Source organism: Accipiter gentilis, chromosome 21 (genome assembly GCF_929443795.1).
Source record: "Accipiter gentilis chromosome 21, bAccGen1.1, whole genome shotgun sequence".
Lineage (NCBI taxonomy): Eukaryota > Metazoa > Chordata > Aves > Accipitriformes > Accipitridae > Astur > Astur gentilis.
Window position 1 is genome coordinate 3,474,527 of NC_064900.1, and position 16,686 is coordinate 3,491,212.

General features: G+C 40.0%; 1 protein-coding gene across 2 annotated transcripts in view; it reads left to right on the top strand.

Moving 5' to 3' along the window:
- GSK3B (glycogen synthase kinase 3 beta) overlaps window positions 1-16,686 on the top strand; it is a 153,436-nt gene that overhangs the window by 98,562 nt on the left and 38,188 nt on the right. For both annotated transcript variants that reach the window (XM_049824231.1, XM_049824233.1), the window contains exons 5-7: window positions 1,519-1,649; window positions 3,533-3,639; window positions 12,976-13,073. In XM_049824231.1, coding sequence (XP_049680188.1) covers window positions 1,519-1,649; window positions 3,533-3,639; window positions 12,976-13,073 — 336 coding nt within the window. The remainder of the gene's footprint in view (window positions 1-1,518; window positions 1,650-3,532; window positions 3,640-12,975; window positions 13,074-16,686) is intronic.

Genomic DNA, 16,686 nt, shown 5'->3' on the forward strand with positions numbered 1-16,686 from the left:
TGATACCTAGGCAGGCAGAGAGCTGCTCTTCCCTGGGTAACAAAGAAACTGTTAAAGAACTGCAGGGAAGCTTTTCTAGTATCTTTCTGCTAATTCTTATTTGTATCTTCTAACATGCTGTAAGAAATTCTTGGATGTTTTGGGTTTGCTGTGTGGAGATGAAAGGCATACTTTCTAAATCCTGCATGTGTTGACTTGACTCCTCAAGTTAGAGCAATCTTTTGCATTATTTTGCAATACCCTTGCACAATACAGAGTTAACGTGCCTAGAACAGGCAATTCGGAAAACATGTTTGTTTGCTTTTCTTTGTGCAGAGTTGCGGTTTTCAGAAACAAACATGAAAACTAAAGACCTAGAGCCAAAATTCAAGCAATTCTCCTCCTGCTCCTACTTTCCCTGCTAAATGAACAACAAAAAAACGAGGGATAGAGAAAGTGGAAAGACAAACATAGTGGTGAAAGTGAAGCAAATATGACCCGATATCAATATCTAGCAGTTGCACCCGGCTTTACAGACCGTTAAAGGTGTACGTGTAGAAAATGTGCTTAGAAAAGGGAAGCGTGGAGGTGCATCTTCGGTACAATGTCCTGCCTGTAGCTTGATTTTAAGAGGAACCTTGTGGGGGACACAACGAAGACAACAACCTGGCAACCTTGAAACAGGGCTTCCCATGCCTTTATGACTGTACTTGCTCTACAACCCGAACTGTATCCAGCAGCTCATTATTCTCCACAGCCGACAGCGTGTAGTTCCAGCAGCTGGATATCCTCCCCTTGCCCAGTAATCCTGCCCTGTGAAGCTCTTGGCTTCGTAACGTCTCCCCTTGGTCTATTCCTCCTTGCAAAGGGGGTTAGCCAGTCTTGGAAAAGAGGCAGAGAAGACTCTCCTTCAGCATACTTGTTTGCGGTGCCTTGCATAAGATTATTCCGAACAGTTGGTTTTTCTCTGCCTTTTTGCCCAGAGATTTGAAATTAAAATGAGTCTGTCCCCTCACCAAGAGAAACTGGGAGATTAATTCAAGTGACAGGCTAAGGCACTACCATAGTCCTTGGGCAACATTTAATAATGTTGTTCGTAACTTCATCAACTAAAGAGTTTTCTTTAGGGTTTGGGGGGGCAGGTTGTTTAGAAGGTTTTGGGTTTTTTAATAACCTGGAATACTTCATTGCTATGAAGAGGCTGATTTATAAAGCAAACTGAAACACCTTTATTTTGTGTATGTTTTTTATGACTACCACTACTTATAAATGTTGGAAAGCTAGCACAATTATTTTCTTTTGGAATTGTGCTCATTTTTGAATGGATAAATGAACAATTTTAAACTGCATGTGTGGGTATGTGGCAAAAGGTGGGTGTGGAAGGATGTGAGTACCTTGCCCATCTTCATAGCACTAATGTGCATTCAGTAGGGTCTTCTTTGACTGATTTTGTTGTTCTTCTAAGAGTTTGTGCTAAATCAATTGTTTACCCTGTTTTGACTGGGAAAGCACGCCTTATGCAATGTTTCTGTGTTCCAGTTGTACATGTATCAGCTGTTCCGGAGTTTAGCCTATATCCATTCCTTTGGGATCTGCCACCGGGATATAAAACCACAGAACCTCTTGCTGGACCCTGATACAGCTGTTCTAAAACTCTGCGACTTTGGAAGGTAAGTGCATCTGTGGCCTGAAACCTGGTGAAAAGAGCTTCCTTCGAAGTGAACCTGGGTGCAACTGTGCAAAGAAATCCTCTGTGTTCCGCAGAAGATATTCATTTGTAGTTTTGAAAGAAAAATTATTGACACTCTGTTTTCCTCTTAAAACGAGTTCATACGAGAGGGAGGAAAAAAGACCTGGAAAAGGATATCAGGAGGGAGGGAATTAAAGTTCAAGCCTGTTATTTATGCAGGTATTAGAAAAATAAAATAAACACGCTGTCACATAGGGGAAATACAGCACTGTGGAAAAATACAACCAAATATTAGGGTGAGGTGTGTTTAGGGAAGAGAGGACAGGCACAGTGGCATAGCAACCTAAAAAGGCTAATGCTACACTTTATTAGTCCACATGTATATGCACCAATTCACTTAATATTTCACATACCGTAGAGGCTCAAGATCAGAAGCAACACATCTAATTGAAGCTCTCAGATAGTGGACGTCTGTAGCCTAGTTTCCAGTGGCACATTTATTTCCAGTATCTGTTCAAGTGAATCACCTTTAGAGTCCAGCCCCCATCTGAGAACTGATACAGAAATTCTGGGAATCCACACTGAAACAGGAGACAGATTTCTCTCCAGGAAAGTTGAGTCTTTAGATTGCGCTATAGCTTTGCAGACTAAAATAGTTAGGGCATATGTCTGAGAGGTCACGGAAGCTGCTGTTGCTAAATTCGCTTGCCTGTAGCGAGTGGGAATGTCAGATGGTGGTTATTCAAGCAGTGCATCGTCATGCCTGGTGGCTCAGGAATCTCCTCCTCAGCTCTACCTCACCAGTGTTGGAGCTAAATAGGAATCACACTGAAACTCGAAAGTAACAATGCATAGGAAGGTGGTACTTTCTTTTTATTTGTTAATTGTATTTTCAACATAGAAAACGGAAAACTGAGACTTTTTAGAAAGGCTAAATGGGCGGTGGGAGTCCTTCTTCCGTGAAGGCTGAGAAGAGTGTCTGGAAGGTTGGACGTTGGATTTGGCTGGCTTGCCACTCTGCTGGGTTTGGTGCTGCTTAGTTGAATGCCATATTTCTGAAAGGACAGTTTTGTCTTCCAGCTCCTTTCCATCTAACACTTGGTGTTAACTAAGAAAGAAGTATATGTTCATAGTCTCATGTTCCAAGAGTAATGTGCTCTCGTGTCCCTTTATTTTTTTTGATTCTACCAAAGGTGGTGGTTGGGGCAGTACTGTAGGTTAGATCCTTTATGGCTGATCTCTTGCAGTATAAATGAGGGCTTCACATTAATCACGGACCATTAACAAGTGACTACAATGGCAAAGTTTTTTTTTTTTCCTTTGTCTCCTCATACACCTTTTGCCTTAGACCACACTCCCTTAAACGGCAAAGAGCCAGAATATTCTGATGGAAATTTAAAAAAAAAAACCAAAAAAAAAACCAAAAAACACACCAAAACCACAAAACCCAACAACCAAAAAACCCTCTCAAAACAAACCTCTAGGTTCTGGTGAGTATCCAGAGCTTTTGAACCTTAAAAGGTAACTACATCTGACTGAACTGTATTCTGTCCTCTTTTTTCATTGTAAACAAACCTTTGTACCTGGCAAAAGACAACTGCCAGCCAAAAATCTGACCCTATTTATCACCTAGATTGTAGTCCAAATTTCCTTTACTATGTCCCGTATAAGGTAGCCGCTTGATGGATTGGACTGATTTCATGGTAAATTGAGTCTGTGGCTTGCATCAGCTTAAAATAACATGGTACTTTAGCAGTTAGGAATTGGGGGTGGGTGAAGAGTGCCAAAGCTTAATGTTGGTCTACACTGCAATATTGTAAAACTACTCATTACTGAAAGATTATTATTTTTTTTCCTTTTCAGTGCAAAACAGCTGGTTCGTGGAGAACCTAATGTTTCATACATCTGCTCTCGGTACTACAGGGCACCAGAGTTGATCTTTGGAGCCACCGATTATACCTCCAGTATAGGTATGTATGTGTATTTGTTGAAATCTGTACCAACTGCCTGAGTCTTTATTCTGTAGTTAAGTGTAAACATTTCCAGATACTTGGATATAATCCCCAGAGGCAGAATTTCATTGTAAATGGTCAGATACCGCTTCTTAACAAAATACACACATTTTGTAGACAGCTGCTGTGATTTCTACACCTTTTGAGATTTCAGTGTCGATGACCTTAGGAAAGGGGCTTTTTTAATGTGTGGGGAGAAATTTGATTTTGAACAAAAATATCCAGGTGATCTTGCCATTTAGTTTAAAAGATCTTAAGCCAGAAAATCATTTTGATGACTTAAAATAGCTGTAAAGAATGACTGTAGAAATACCAGCTACTGCTTTTGTTATGCTGTGATGTAGACACAAATAATTCTGTAACTTGGCTTTTTGTAAAGAGATTTAGTGGGAGGGAAAATGTAGCCTAATGATTGGCTTTAAACTCTCTTGACAGTTTTAATATCTTGTGTGCAACAGTCTTTCTGATTCGACTTATTGTGTTAACTTTTGCTGTCCTTTAGTCATTAATTTTGAACATGAAGACGTCTTTCTAATACCTGGCACGTAGCTGTGTCATGGAAATGTTAGGGAAGCGGGAGATTTTGGCAGAGGACAGGGAACAGCTGGGTTTTCTTACAGTGGAGTCCTAAAATTGAACAGCAAAATGAAAAAAATCATATATATTAACAGCAATCTGTTGGTTGGTTGTGGGTAACTTCTTCAGTTTTTTAGTCAAGATATTCTCTGGGCTCCGAGTGCTAGTGCTAGAGAGATGACATTTGGTTCTCAGGTTCGCCAATATTGTGCTAAGCTTTCACCTTGCTTATGGACTTGAGTCACTTAGGCGAGGTTTCATACGTTCAAAAGGATTTAGAGATCATGATCAAGTCTTGGCAGAACATGTTTATAGCCAGTTAAAGTATGTTTAAAGTTAGTATGTTCTAACTAGTGTTAAATTCAATGGCTGGCTGGCTTGTTGCAACTCTACAGTTCTTTGAATAAAGAGGTGTTCCCAGACAGTTACCTGCTCTCACTATTATTTTTTTTTTCCATTGGTCATTCTTCAGCATGTCTTGTAGCAACACTTGCATATCTCCCCAGCAGAAAAAAGAGGCAGAACCATAAGAACTCTGTGGAAAGTAACGGCACAATAAAGATAAAAGGGCAAGAACTTATTTAACGGTTGGCCGCTGCCAAAAGTGGCAGCACCAGCCCTACTCTTTCTTGCCCTGGATACCATAGCTCTCCCAGTTCACCGTTTAATACGCCGATTCAACTTCAGCTGACAAGAGATGTTTGGTTAGGTTAACTTTCCGCTACTCTAGTGAGTTGAATCAGCATAACTGTGTAGTCCCATAAGCAGCAGAGTCCAGGTGAAAGCACAGTGGTGGGAGCTCATGAGTGAGAGGAAGGCGGCTGATCCCAGTTGATATCTTTTTCCCAGCTGAGAGCTAATAGATTGGCTGAGCTGCATTATCAGAGTGCACTGAGACAACTTGTTTCAGAGGATAACTGCATAAAACAAATATTATAGGTGTCACCAGAAGAGACTGCTTTATAGATAAGCCTGTAAAATGTCTCTTGCTCCAAATGTATAATGACTGTAATCTTGCACTTTTTTGCAGACCTTTTTTAAAGTTGCTGTTTCCATTTTTGTTTTCTTATCTGCTGGTCTCTAAAATAGTTCTAATCATTCTATAGTGAGGAGTCCATTTTCCACTTGCCAAAACCATCATGAATTGCAATTGTTTTTCAGACTTTCTAGTGCCTCCCCAAAAAACCCTGTTTCCCCAAGCCCCTTCTCTGAAACTCGCACAGTATAGATTGAAAATGAAGTTCAGCAAATATTCCTTCTTATCCTGTCCTCCCTCCACTTCCTTCTCAACAGAATCTTTGCATTTGGGAGCTGAGAAGTAATAAAATGCCTTTACAGACTTACTTGGCTGTTTCCCAGTGTTCTGCAATATGTTAGAAGTTCTAGGGGTTTAGTTTTGTGATGCTGCTGCTTCCAGTGGTGGTAAACACCAGGATTTTCCCGAGTTCTTGCTAGATGGGCAGCAAGAGCGCTTAGTGAGAACTCTTCCCTGTTTCACATAGGATTGCTCGTCCAAACACAACCAGCGTTATTTGTACACCAACCAACAAGCACAGATAGGTTTCTTTAAAAGAGAGGGAGAGGAAGGAACATTTAATTATTGGTACTTTATCCATAGCTCAACGTATAGGGAACTGTGAAATTCTTCGCTATTGTAATACTGCATTTTAAACTTTTTTTTTATGTGGACGTGTGTGTGTTTTCTAGTTCTTGTTTTCTTCTGAATTGTTAGCACAACAGCCTTTTCCTGCTACACAGTTTTTTCTCTATATATAAACTTTTGTGTGTGTGGTAACAAAAACTGAGCTTACGTGGAAAGTAGAGATCTCGACTCTTCCGTTTAAATATGCTATCATAAAACTAGGTTAAAAATAAAATCAGTGAGGAATATGAAGCCAAAATGTGTTCTAAGTAGAACTTTTTTGTACGTCATCCATGAGGCATCCAGCTGTTTTCTAAGGTTTTTGTTGTTTGCTAACGTTACTGCAGGCTTTATGATTGTAACATGCTGCAACATAGTAATTCTTGGAAGTATTTCTGAGCAACAGGGGCTTCTTAAGCCTAGGTGGTGACATTGTGGTGGCCCAAGACTGACAGTACAGCTGGCCTGCATCACGACCATTTCAGTAGTTTGTCATCCTCTTTAGCACTGTAACCAGAAGTTGCGTTAGTCTGTCTGGCTTTGTCTAGGTTGTCTTTTAACACATGAATTTGCCCATATGACATTATTTGCTCTTCAATGTAGCAGAAACTAAAGTCGGTTCCGGGATTTGTCTTTTCATCCTGAAGGTCACAACTGTAAACTGCCTTTTAACTTTTAGGATCTTGATTATTTCATCAAAGCGCGTGACTTAAATTCTAACCCTAAAGGTCCCTTTCAAAATAACTCATAGCTGGGGGTAGTGCTTGTTGCGCTTTTGTGAAGTACTGCATTAGAGCTGTATTTAAATATATATGACAGCAAGAGTAGCATCAAAACACATTTACTGCAGTTAATGCCTCCGTGTGTGTCATCCAGCAGACCTGGGACTATTGTTAAAGTAATGACCTGGGAAATGACCTATTCCAAGTTTTTAAATAATCCCTGTTGCCAAATAGCTACAAATCTAGGCCCCTAATAGCTCTGTTGTCTGCCTGTGTACAACTTTATGGTTTTTTTTCAGTGGTCGGGCACAAGCATTCATGTCACTTGTGTGCTTTCATAGCCTGTACAGTTTGGGCATTCGTGCACCTTTGATTATGAATTCTGCAAGTGTGTGCATGTCCCTAAGGCTTGCTGGGGATGGCACGTAGTTTTGTTCCTACAGCTGATTTGCAGGAGGGTGTTTTTGGTTGGGTTCGGGTTGGGTTTTTTGGTTTTGGGTTTGGTTTTTTTCTGTTTTTTTTTTTTTTTTTTTTCAAACCAAGCCCTTCAGCTATCCCTTGACAGGCATTTTGGCTGAGGCTTCTCCCTTGCAGGTCTATGTGCGTTAACACCATCCCAGAGTCTGTTGCTGGTGTGCTGCTGGCTGCGCTGAAAAACCATGGAATGGCTGCCCACCTTCCCCTACAACATCCTAGGAAAGACATAGGTGCTGAAGCAGGGGTTAGTGCAGGTGTTTCTGTTGCCACATGATCCTCTTGTATAAAAAGCAGCTGTGCAGTTAAGCTTTATCTCCATAAAATGCCTTTTTTTTTTTTTTTTACTAGGTTAGGTGATGGGGCAATAGAGGGCTCGCCAGAATGTGGCGGTGCTTCTGGATAACAAGGATCTGCTGGTCTTGGCGTGTTTTCTCTGTCACTGCGCTGGCAGGAGTTGAGAGTGTCCCAGAGGGAACATTTATAGCCACTGGCAGGGAAAGATTGATCAGTGTGGCTGTATTACTGGCTTCTCTTGGGGTGTCCAAAAATAAGTACCATGAAGTTATTCATTCACTTCCCTAGTAAGAGCTGGGCGAGAGTATTTCACCACAGCAGTCTGGAGCAGAAGCTCCTCTGGAGGCGTGCGTAGTCGGGCTGTCTCAGGAGTTTCGTGGGGAAGAACCATCACAAGGTGTGTGTCCCAAACCTGTTGCCAAACAGTGAAAAGTATTTGCCTCTGTGTCTTGGATGGCAACTTCCAATGCTGAAAGTAAGCACGTGCATTAATTTACTGAACTATTCTATCACCTGTCATTGTAGTTTCATCTCGACATTGCAGAAGAATACAGATATGTGCATTTAGCTTTTGTTCCAAATACTGGAACAAGCATGGCTTTCCTGATGTTTGCCGGTTTAGCCTTATTCTATCTCTATAATCTGTGGTTCTGCTGTGGCTTGATGTGCAAAACTTGCACCAGCATAGCATGTGTGCCCGTAATCCAGAATTTTGGTCTTGTTCTGACATCCCAAAAATTGTTCCAAACAAGCAGCAATGAAAAGCGCTTTGGGCTCTGGCATTTGGCATGAAGAAGCTGCTGATTTTATGACTTCTTAGGGCTGCTTTTCTCATTCCTGGTTTCTTCCCTGCTAGTTTGTTCCCACAGTTTCCAGACCAGCAACTTTGAGTCACCTCCAAGATGGAGATAGTCTATCCAGGTCAAGGGGTAGTGAGGCAAAGATGAACAGATGAAGGGCTGAAAAAAACGTAGAAAGGTGAATGTGCCCCATAAAGTGTCAGACAAAGGGAAGTTCTTAATTTGTACTAAATGGATGAGAGCAGGCTCAACTCTCCCTGCCCCCTTCACATCCTCCAAATAACAAGTTAGAGGATCTGGAGCATAATACAATGAAGGGTGCTTGTGCCGTGAAGAAGGGGGCCAGCTTCTCAGCTTGGAAAGGCAGAGTTTGAGATCACAAAAATGAAATTTGCGGACAGGGTATTCTGTTGCAGACAACTGGGAATAGCCATTGGCCACATGTAGAATTAAAGCTAAGGAATGGATTTTGCAGATTGTCCTGCCAGATGTCTCTTCCTGAACTAAAGAGAAATTCTGCTGTTCGTACCTTCTCTAATGCTGGAATGGCATTCAAAAGCAAGGGAATCATACAGGTGATATTATTAGACAAGTTAATGTCCACCGAACGACTGTGAAGATCAGTAAAGTAATAGAAACTTAAATTAATTTAAGAAAAGATTTGTCATATAAGAGGCTATTTTTGTGTGTTTAAATTAGTGCAGGTAGTTCGTGTGATAATGTTATTTGTCTGTATTCTTCAATCTACAAAAGATGTGGCATTAGCTACTATTATAATGTGTGAAAGCTATCTGAAATAAGCTTATCCAAAGGTTGCTTTTGGCTGGCAGTTGCATTTACTGTCCATATTGTTCACACTACATTTCACTGAAGGTATGAAGAAAGTAGCCTTGCCTACTTTCTTCTCCTTAAAATTAATAGCTTTCAGTATTTTCTCCTAAAATTTCACATTGTCCCAACTAGTTCAGCGTAAGGATGATTTGTTGACTTATTCTCTCTTAAGGCTCTCTCATCTTGTTTATTAACTACTTTAAAGCACGTGAATGATAGTCGTATTTTTTCCTTAATTAAATTGCACATATTGAAAAGAAATAGTTCAGAAAATGCTTCTCTACCCATGGGAGCAGGTAGTTACACTGCAAGCTTGCTCGAAAGATTATTAACCTATAATAGTTAGCTGTAACTCTGCTAAGGCAGAGTTGGATCTGGGAAGAAGCTATCAAAAACTAGTATTAACTACTTTATCACTTCTCTTAAGTAACATGTCTTTGAATATAGAATTTAGTACATTGTTTACTTCAGGCTTGAGAAAAATGTAACCATCCAAATTTGGAAGTATTAAATTTTTAAATGCCAGATTCAAAGGGAGGGAAAATAAAAGACAAACTATGCCAGAGCCAAATTTTTGTCCCGTTAAAGTCAATGGCATGGACTCCATCAAGTTTCAGCAGAGCTGAAATTTCCCAGTTTCTTCCTTGTTGTTGGTTGCTCACTAGAGTTGTATAAACACCTGTGTAAATTGGGTTTTGTTGTTGTCCCTGCTTGGATCTGCCGAAGTTAGCCTCTGCTCTTTGGCTTTTGGTGAGGATGTTTCAAGGGTTTGTTCACTTCCTTGCCCAGGGAACATTGCCCAAGTCCTAATTTGGAAGTCAGTGAAATTACACTCCTGGAAAAAAGTTGGGGATTTTGGAATGCCTGTATCTTATTTCAGTGTGTGTTTAAAGTGTTAGCAAGGAAAATTAAAATAGACTTTTAACAAGGCATTAAATCACCCGACTTGGAAGATTTCATTGCATGAGGAACAACTACATAGGTGTCCAATGGATTTGTTGTACATTTGCTGGATTAAACCCATCATGAATCCAGCAGGTATTCCTCAGACTTCCCCAGCTATTTCCTCATGGCCTAGATCCTTTCTTTTTCTCCTCTCTCCCCCTGTGATGCTCTCAGCTTTCTCATGTACCCTCTGCTGTTTCTGCTTGGCCTCCTTGCTTGAGCAAGGACCTGCACGTCCTTCGACTTGTTTTGCTGCTGCAGTTTGCCACGGTGGGGACAAGCCCGGCGTGTCCCGCAGGGACTGAGCCCTCCTCTCCTCTCCTCAGCAGCGACACTAGTGCATGCTCTCCCCACTGTATTTTACAAAACTTCTGTAATGGATTCGAGACTTCTGCCTTTCAGACTTGTCTGAAATCGGGTGGTGGAGTGCAAAGGCATTTAGGGAGACTGGGAAAGGATAAAACAGCACAAAGCTAAATTCACAGAGCAGCCAGTCCAGAAGGTTATTTAAAATAGTTTTATAAAGCCACAGTCTAATTTGGAGGAAAAAAACCCAAAAAAACCACCAATGTGCTAGCGTAGTTTCAAAATTCTAGAAGGAAGTGAGTTGTGAATGCTGCCTTTCTCTCATGTCAGCTTTGGGTTTTTGTGTGTTCTGTCAAATACTTTTCCTTCCCATATATTGTTTCTTTTTCAGTGCAAAATAAGGATTGAAGTTGTAAATAATGATTATAGCTTTGGAGTACTGCTTGGTTTCTATACTCCGTGTAAAGGACTCTGCTTTTTCAAAACCCTTTAAGGTGTCTTTAAATAGACTTTTAAGTTACAGTACTCTGACCGCTTAGTATATTCAATCTGTTTCTTCACTACTTCTGAAGAAATCTGTACTATCTGTTGAACTGTTGTGTAATTTCCTATAAACCCAGCATGCATGCGTTGACAGAAAAAGTGATTCTTTGCGTCATCTTTTTGTTGTATGCGTTGGCCCAACAGCAGGAGCTATCAGAGAGACATTGTTTAGCAGTTGGATGCAATTATATGTTCTTTATGTGATGCCTCCTTCATTTGTTGTCCAAAAGAGATCTTAGCACCTTGGTGGCCATATCAGCTTTTATTAAATATGACTAAAAGACCAAAAAGTATAACCTGGTATGTTTGCTTGTTGAAAATCAAGACTCAATCTTTGGATTATTTCTGGTTGCTGTTTGTATTGCAAGTAGTTACTTTTTAGGATAAACCCTGATGCAGTGTTTGTCCTAAGGCATTATGTAAAAATGCATGCATTTGACTTAGAGGTGAATGATTTTGAAAGCTGCGGTAATGAGCAGTGCTTTTTGTCTACCATATGTTCCAATTGAACCATATCTTTCTTGAGAAGAAGGTGAAGTATTTTTGCGTAGCCCTTCTCTCTTTCATTTAGAAATGGGGGAAGGAAAATTCTGTTCTGACTTGCAGATTATTCTGTTTTCAGTCTTGAATTCCTGAAAGTTTTTGTTGGTTTTTTTTATTATTATTATTTTTTGCATCGGTCTGTAGGGGTTGTGACAAAGTGGTAATAGACTATTTAGAGAACTGTCAGAGACATTTTCCTTACACAGATCTTTAGCTGTAACTGACTGTTTTGTGTATCCTGCTTCCTAATGGCATAGTTTAAATACACTAAGGGAATAAGGATCCCTGTTACAGTGTGGTTGGAACAGACCGCAGGAGGGAAATTCTCTGGGGTTTCAGTTGTGGTGATGGTACTGTTATTTCAGGGGTGAGGGGGGGAAGGTTAGCTTGTAAAAGTAGGTGAGAGCTCAAAGAAAGATGGGTGGAGGGGACTGGGTTTGTTCTTTTCCCTTTTGGGGCATTACAAGATTGTAGGCTTTACAGATCTTCCCTTGCTGATTGTCTGAGGTTAGATTTTTAGTGTAAGGTTTCAGATATACATTGAACAAATGATGATTTTCTAGAAAGCTTATATTCAAATCTTTTTTTTAATCTTTTTTTCTTTTTTTTTTTTGTTGAGAAGCAGTTATCTGCGTCTAGGTGCAATACTTTTACGGTGTTGAGCAGCTTAAACTTCAGTATTCAGTGTGCAGTTACAACAGATTCTCACAAACATCTGCTATGCAGTGTTTACTGCATTTGCTTGATTATATTTTTCATTCAAATTAACTGTTTAAAAAATAAAATTATATGTTCTGTAGTACACTTAGATACATTCTTAAGTTGCTGTTGTAGTATTTAATTGTCCTATTTATATGTAAGAAGATATACCTGTAATAGATGATGACAATTTTCTTCATGTAGAAGACTGCCTGCTAGTGACTACTTCTGGCTTTCGGTATATGTATGAAAATTAGTTGATGGCTTCTTCTATGTATGCTGTCGACCTGATCTATGATTTGCAGTTCTGTTATCCAGCCAAGTTTGCAAATGGAATTGGGATAAAGATTAGGTCTTGATGTGGCTGAGTTACAGAGGCTATCTCCCAGATCCCTTAATCATCATGTACTGCAGGATACGAGTAATACTTGCAGTACTGGTTCATCTGCTAGTGTATATATCATTTCAATATATGGATGAAAAATTGAGTCTACTCAACATTCAGAAACAGTAAAAACATCATCAGCTGTTGCAGTGGATGATACTTATGCATAGTTCGTGATCAATGTAATTTAAAAATAACAGAGCTTTTGGGGAAATTCTTAATTTTCAGAATGTTCTCAGGTCTTTTCCCTATATGTATAAGTTTTTATGTCAATATATTATGGTGTTTAACATTATTTTCCAGTTCTCATGGTCTCATGGTTTGACTTCTAAGACTGTCTGCCCACCATTGCTTTATGCCAGGTATCTGTGTTTTCTAGATTAACATTTAGGAGAGGAATGTTTTTTATATTTAGCTGCGTTATATCTGCTATTAAACATGGCAAAGAATAAAGTAAGTAGCTTAAAATTGCTGAGTTTTATATAAATGGCCTAATACATACCTTTTACTGATACCTTTCCCTTTTTTTAGATGTGTGGTCAGCAGGCTGTGTATTGGCTGAACTGTTACTAGGACAACCAATCTTTCCAGGTGACAGTGGTGTGGATCAGTTGGTGGAAATAATCAAGGTATGGAATTTTAAATCTTGTTCTGACTGCATTATTCTTGGGAATCAGCATGAAAACATGCATTGTTATAAACTTGTCAACGTATATATTCTGTCACCATTGTACAGAGTGTTACATGTAAAGCATGTTTGAAAATACTTCTCATGCTTTTTCGAGAACTTCGTGATCTTTATTTGCTCCCCTCGCAGTCATGCATAATGATATATCATCTTTTAATTATATGGGGGTTTTCCCTCTTAAAGGATTGCACTTTCAGTGTGCATGGAAATAGTGCTTACATACTGAGCCAATATTTATTAATGTGTGATTTTTATTCTTTAAGAATCTGGCTCTTTTTCCTTTATTGCATGCAATTAGTACTTGGCTTTGAAAACAGTGTTATTAAATTTCCCTGTGCCAGATTCTTCACATATGTAGCCTTCTTCTCTTCTTCCTTCCAGCTCTTTGAGGTGAAAGGTGAGAAAGGGCACTCCTTTTTGCAGATGGAGAATCAGAAAATGTAGGGCAAAGGTACCTTCCACCCGAAGAGTCGTGTTTTTCAAGTGAAAGAGACCTAGTGTTTCAAAATACATAACATTTATATATCATTTATGTCCAAACACATCTTGGTTGATTTCATTTGGTAAGCTGTGAATATTCTGTGATTCTCAAATTAGAGGCGTGGAAGAATAATTCATAGCTTGAAAGATTGGTGTCTGACTTTGCAGCACCCTAGTCTCCCCCGCCTCCTTCAACTTCTGCAATGAAGGAAGCAAGGTTTCTAGAGAAGAGCAGTATATTTTTCCTCTGAATCTATACTATGCACTTAATAAGATGGGAGTATTACAGAGGATAAGCGTTGTGCACGTGCCGTTGGGCTCTATTGATTTCAGCACCAAAAAGGGACTGTATTAAGAGAATTTCCTCCATGGTTTTGTCACTTAACTGCCACCTCGATGCTTGTATATTTGTGTGTCACCTGCGTGAAAACACCCTCAAAACCAAAATGTGTGGGTGGAAGAGTAGAACTTTCTACTTCCATCTGTGTTATTCACTAGAAGAGCTGCTGGTGTCTTTGGCCCCGTCCTAACAGAGTGTATGACACCAACCAACGCCAAGCGGTCACTCTCCTGTGTGGAGAACGTGGGCTGGCGAGGCTCGGTGTTTCTGTGGCCTGCTCTCTGGTCTCAATGGGGTGTGCTCTGGCCTTCTAGGCTCCTGCCATGTCTCCTCCAGCCTTTGACCGTGTAAACCTAGCTTCTGTTACAGTGGGTTTGTGTCTGTCCTGCTGGAAATCCTCCAGTCAGTAACTTTCCTCTGGAGGCTCCGTGTCTTGCACCTACTTCTCCTATGACTTTCTTGAGTTCTTATTATTGCCTTTCTGCCCAGTGTATTTCAAGCTCAGGATATCCAAGTTGGGTCCGTTTACATAGGAAACACTAGTGGAAAACTAGTTCTTGTCAGAAGTAGGGCTGACGATGGCACAAGTGGCAATTTTTTTCCTTTTGACAAGTGTCTTGGAGTGGTGCACTGCTTTCTGCTACGCTGCTTTTGAGAGACGTGAAGTGGTCACTGTGAACACTTCAGCTGGCCAGAGTTCCTCAGGACTTTGTTCAATAACCAGTGGTGTTGGACTTTGGATGTTTTCAAAAAGTCCTGGTTTGTTTCTTGATTAGTATCTGCAGTCCTGAGAAACTGCATCTAATGAGTTTTTTGTAAATACAACTGTTTATATCGGGGTGACAGTCCTGTAAGTCCTTCCGTGACTCGATCAGAAATCTGAGAGTAGAGGCCTTATCAGCAAAACCATAGTGCTCTGCCTTACCATCGCTTTGATTTTCACAATGTGGAAGTGAAATAATCAGGAAATAGATGTCCTCTCATTATTGACATGCTTGCCAAGCAGAGACTGTGGTTTGGTTCAAAGTTTGCTAGAAGCTGTTATCATCAGTTGGATGTTTTCAGTTCTGCAGTACTGGAAGTAAACATCTGTGAACTAATAATTTTATAGCACATATGTGCTCCAATGATGATTCTGCTTTGTTTACACTTCAGTTGTAGTGAAGCAGAGGAGTACTTTAATAAAATGGCTGATAGCCTATGTACCATCTGTGGTTTCTTTAAATGACACTGCCGTGAGCGGTGTGGTAACTTTTATTGACCAATTCATAGCTGAATATGTAGTACTGGCAAACTAATGTTATTTCTCGTGACGGCCGAAGGAGTATGCAGTGTAAAGGCTTGAACTTCAGTAAATTATAGCTTGAGATGACGATTTCATGTCCACAGAAACAAACTTCAGAATCATTTCTTTAGAGATAGAAAGGGGGATACTGAATGATCATCCGCGCCTGTGTTGGGTTGGGTTTTTCTCATCTTCTGTTAGATATGTAGCCCCCTACATGTAGAAATTAAGTGAAACAAATGTAGGGATAACTCCATTTTATAGTAAGCATGGTCTCTTGAATTAAAAAGTTACAGTACTGAGACAATATGGTTTAGGAAAGTCTGAGAGAACAAATGCTGTGAATCTTACAGTCGTAGTCACAAAAAAGGATGTTTGCTGAATTGTTAAGGAAGTATGATGGAAAATGTGAGCCCGAATAGGTTGGTGCCATGAATATTTTTCTGCCCATATATTTGTTACTGAGGCAGCATGTATTCTCAAGGCAACACTGGAAGAGAAAATGAGTGCAAACTGCAGAAGTGGACTGTTTTTCAATGCCCTTGTCCACCACATCTTGTGAAGTTTTGCATAAACTATTCAGAAAAGCCCTTGCAGAAGGCTAAATTGACAATACAGAGAGAGTTATAATTGAGTATATTGCATTCAAAATCAACAGCTGTGAGAAATTGTCTAGGAAAATGCATGAACTGGGCAATGAGGTGCTTCCCTGGTAATGCTATATGCACTGACAAATTATTTCTCATAGTGGGAGTAGAGGGAGAACAGCATGTTTACCTCAAATTTCAAGTAATTTTTCCTCACCTTTTCAGAATGAGGAAAAAGTAGAAAGTGAAGTCCTCAATTTTCTAGTTTGCCTTCTGTTGGTAGGGTTCTGTCCCATCTACTATGTATCCCTTAAGTGACCAACAATCAAACTGAGCAATTTGTTTTTCAAATCTGTGAAGAAGTCGTAAAACATTCTGCTCTTCTCCACTCATCCACAGCATGATGCTTAAGTTCGACTTAGATTTGAAAGGTTACCATAAAAACGGCAACCTGTGTTTATTGACCGAGCTCGGGTTCTTCTGCCTCAATATGGTTGAAGACATATGCAATTCTGCAGCATAAAAATTACCAGAAAAGTTAAGCCTTGGGCACAACGTGTAAAATGTTAGGTTGTATGAGATTTCATTTAGAATAGGATTAATTTTAAAAAATATTTTTACAGATGGTTGTCCACCTCTTCCATTTACTGCCACAGAGTACTACTGTTTAAAGCTTTCATTGTAACACAGACTTATCTTAACGCTAACTGGCTGTAGGAAAAGCAGAGCTGTGGGATCTGCCAGTTGTACGACGGCAATGAACTTCGTAGAAGGTTGCGGGTTGGGACCTCTAAGCTGCTGTTTGACTATCCTGGAGTTGTGCTTTACAGATGGCTTCCTCGGACCTGTATGTCTGAAACTT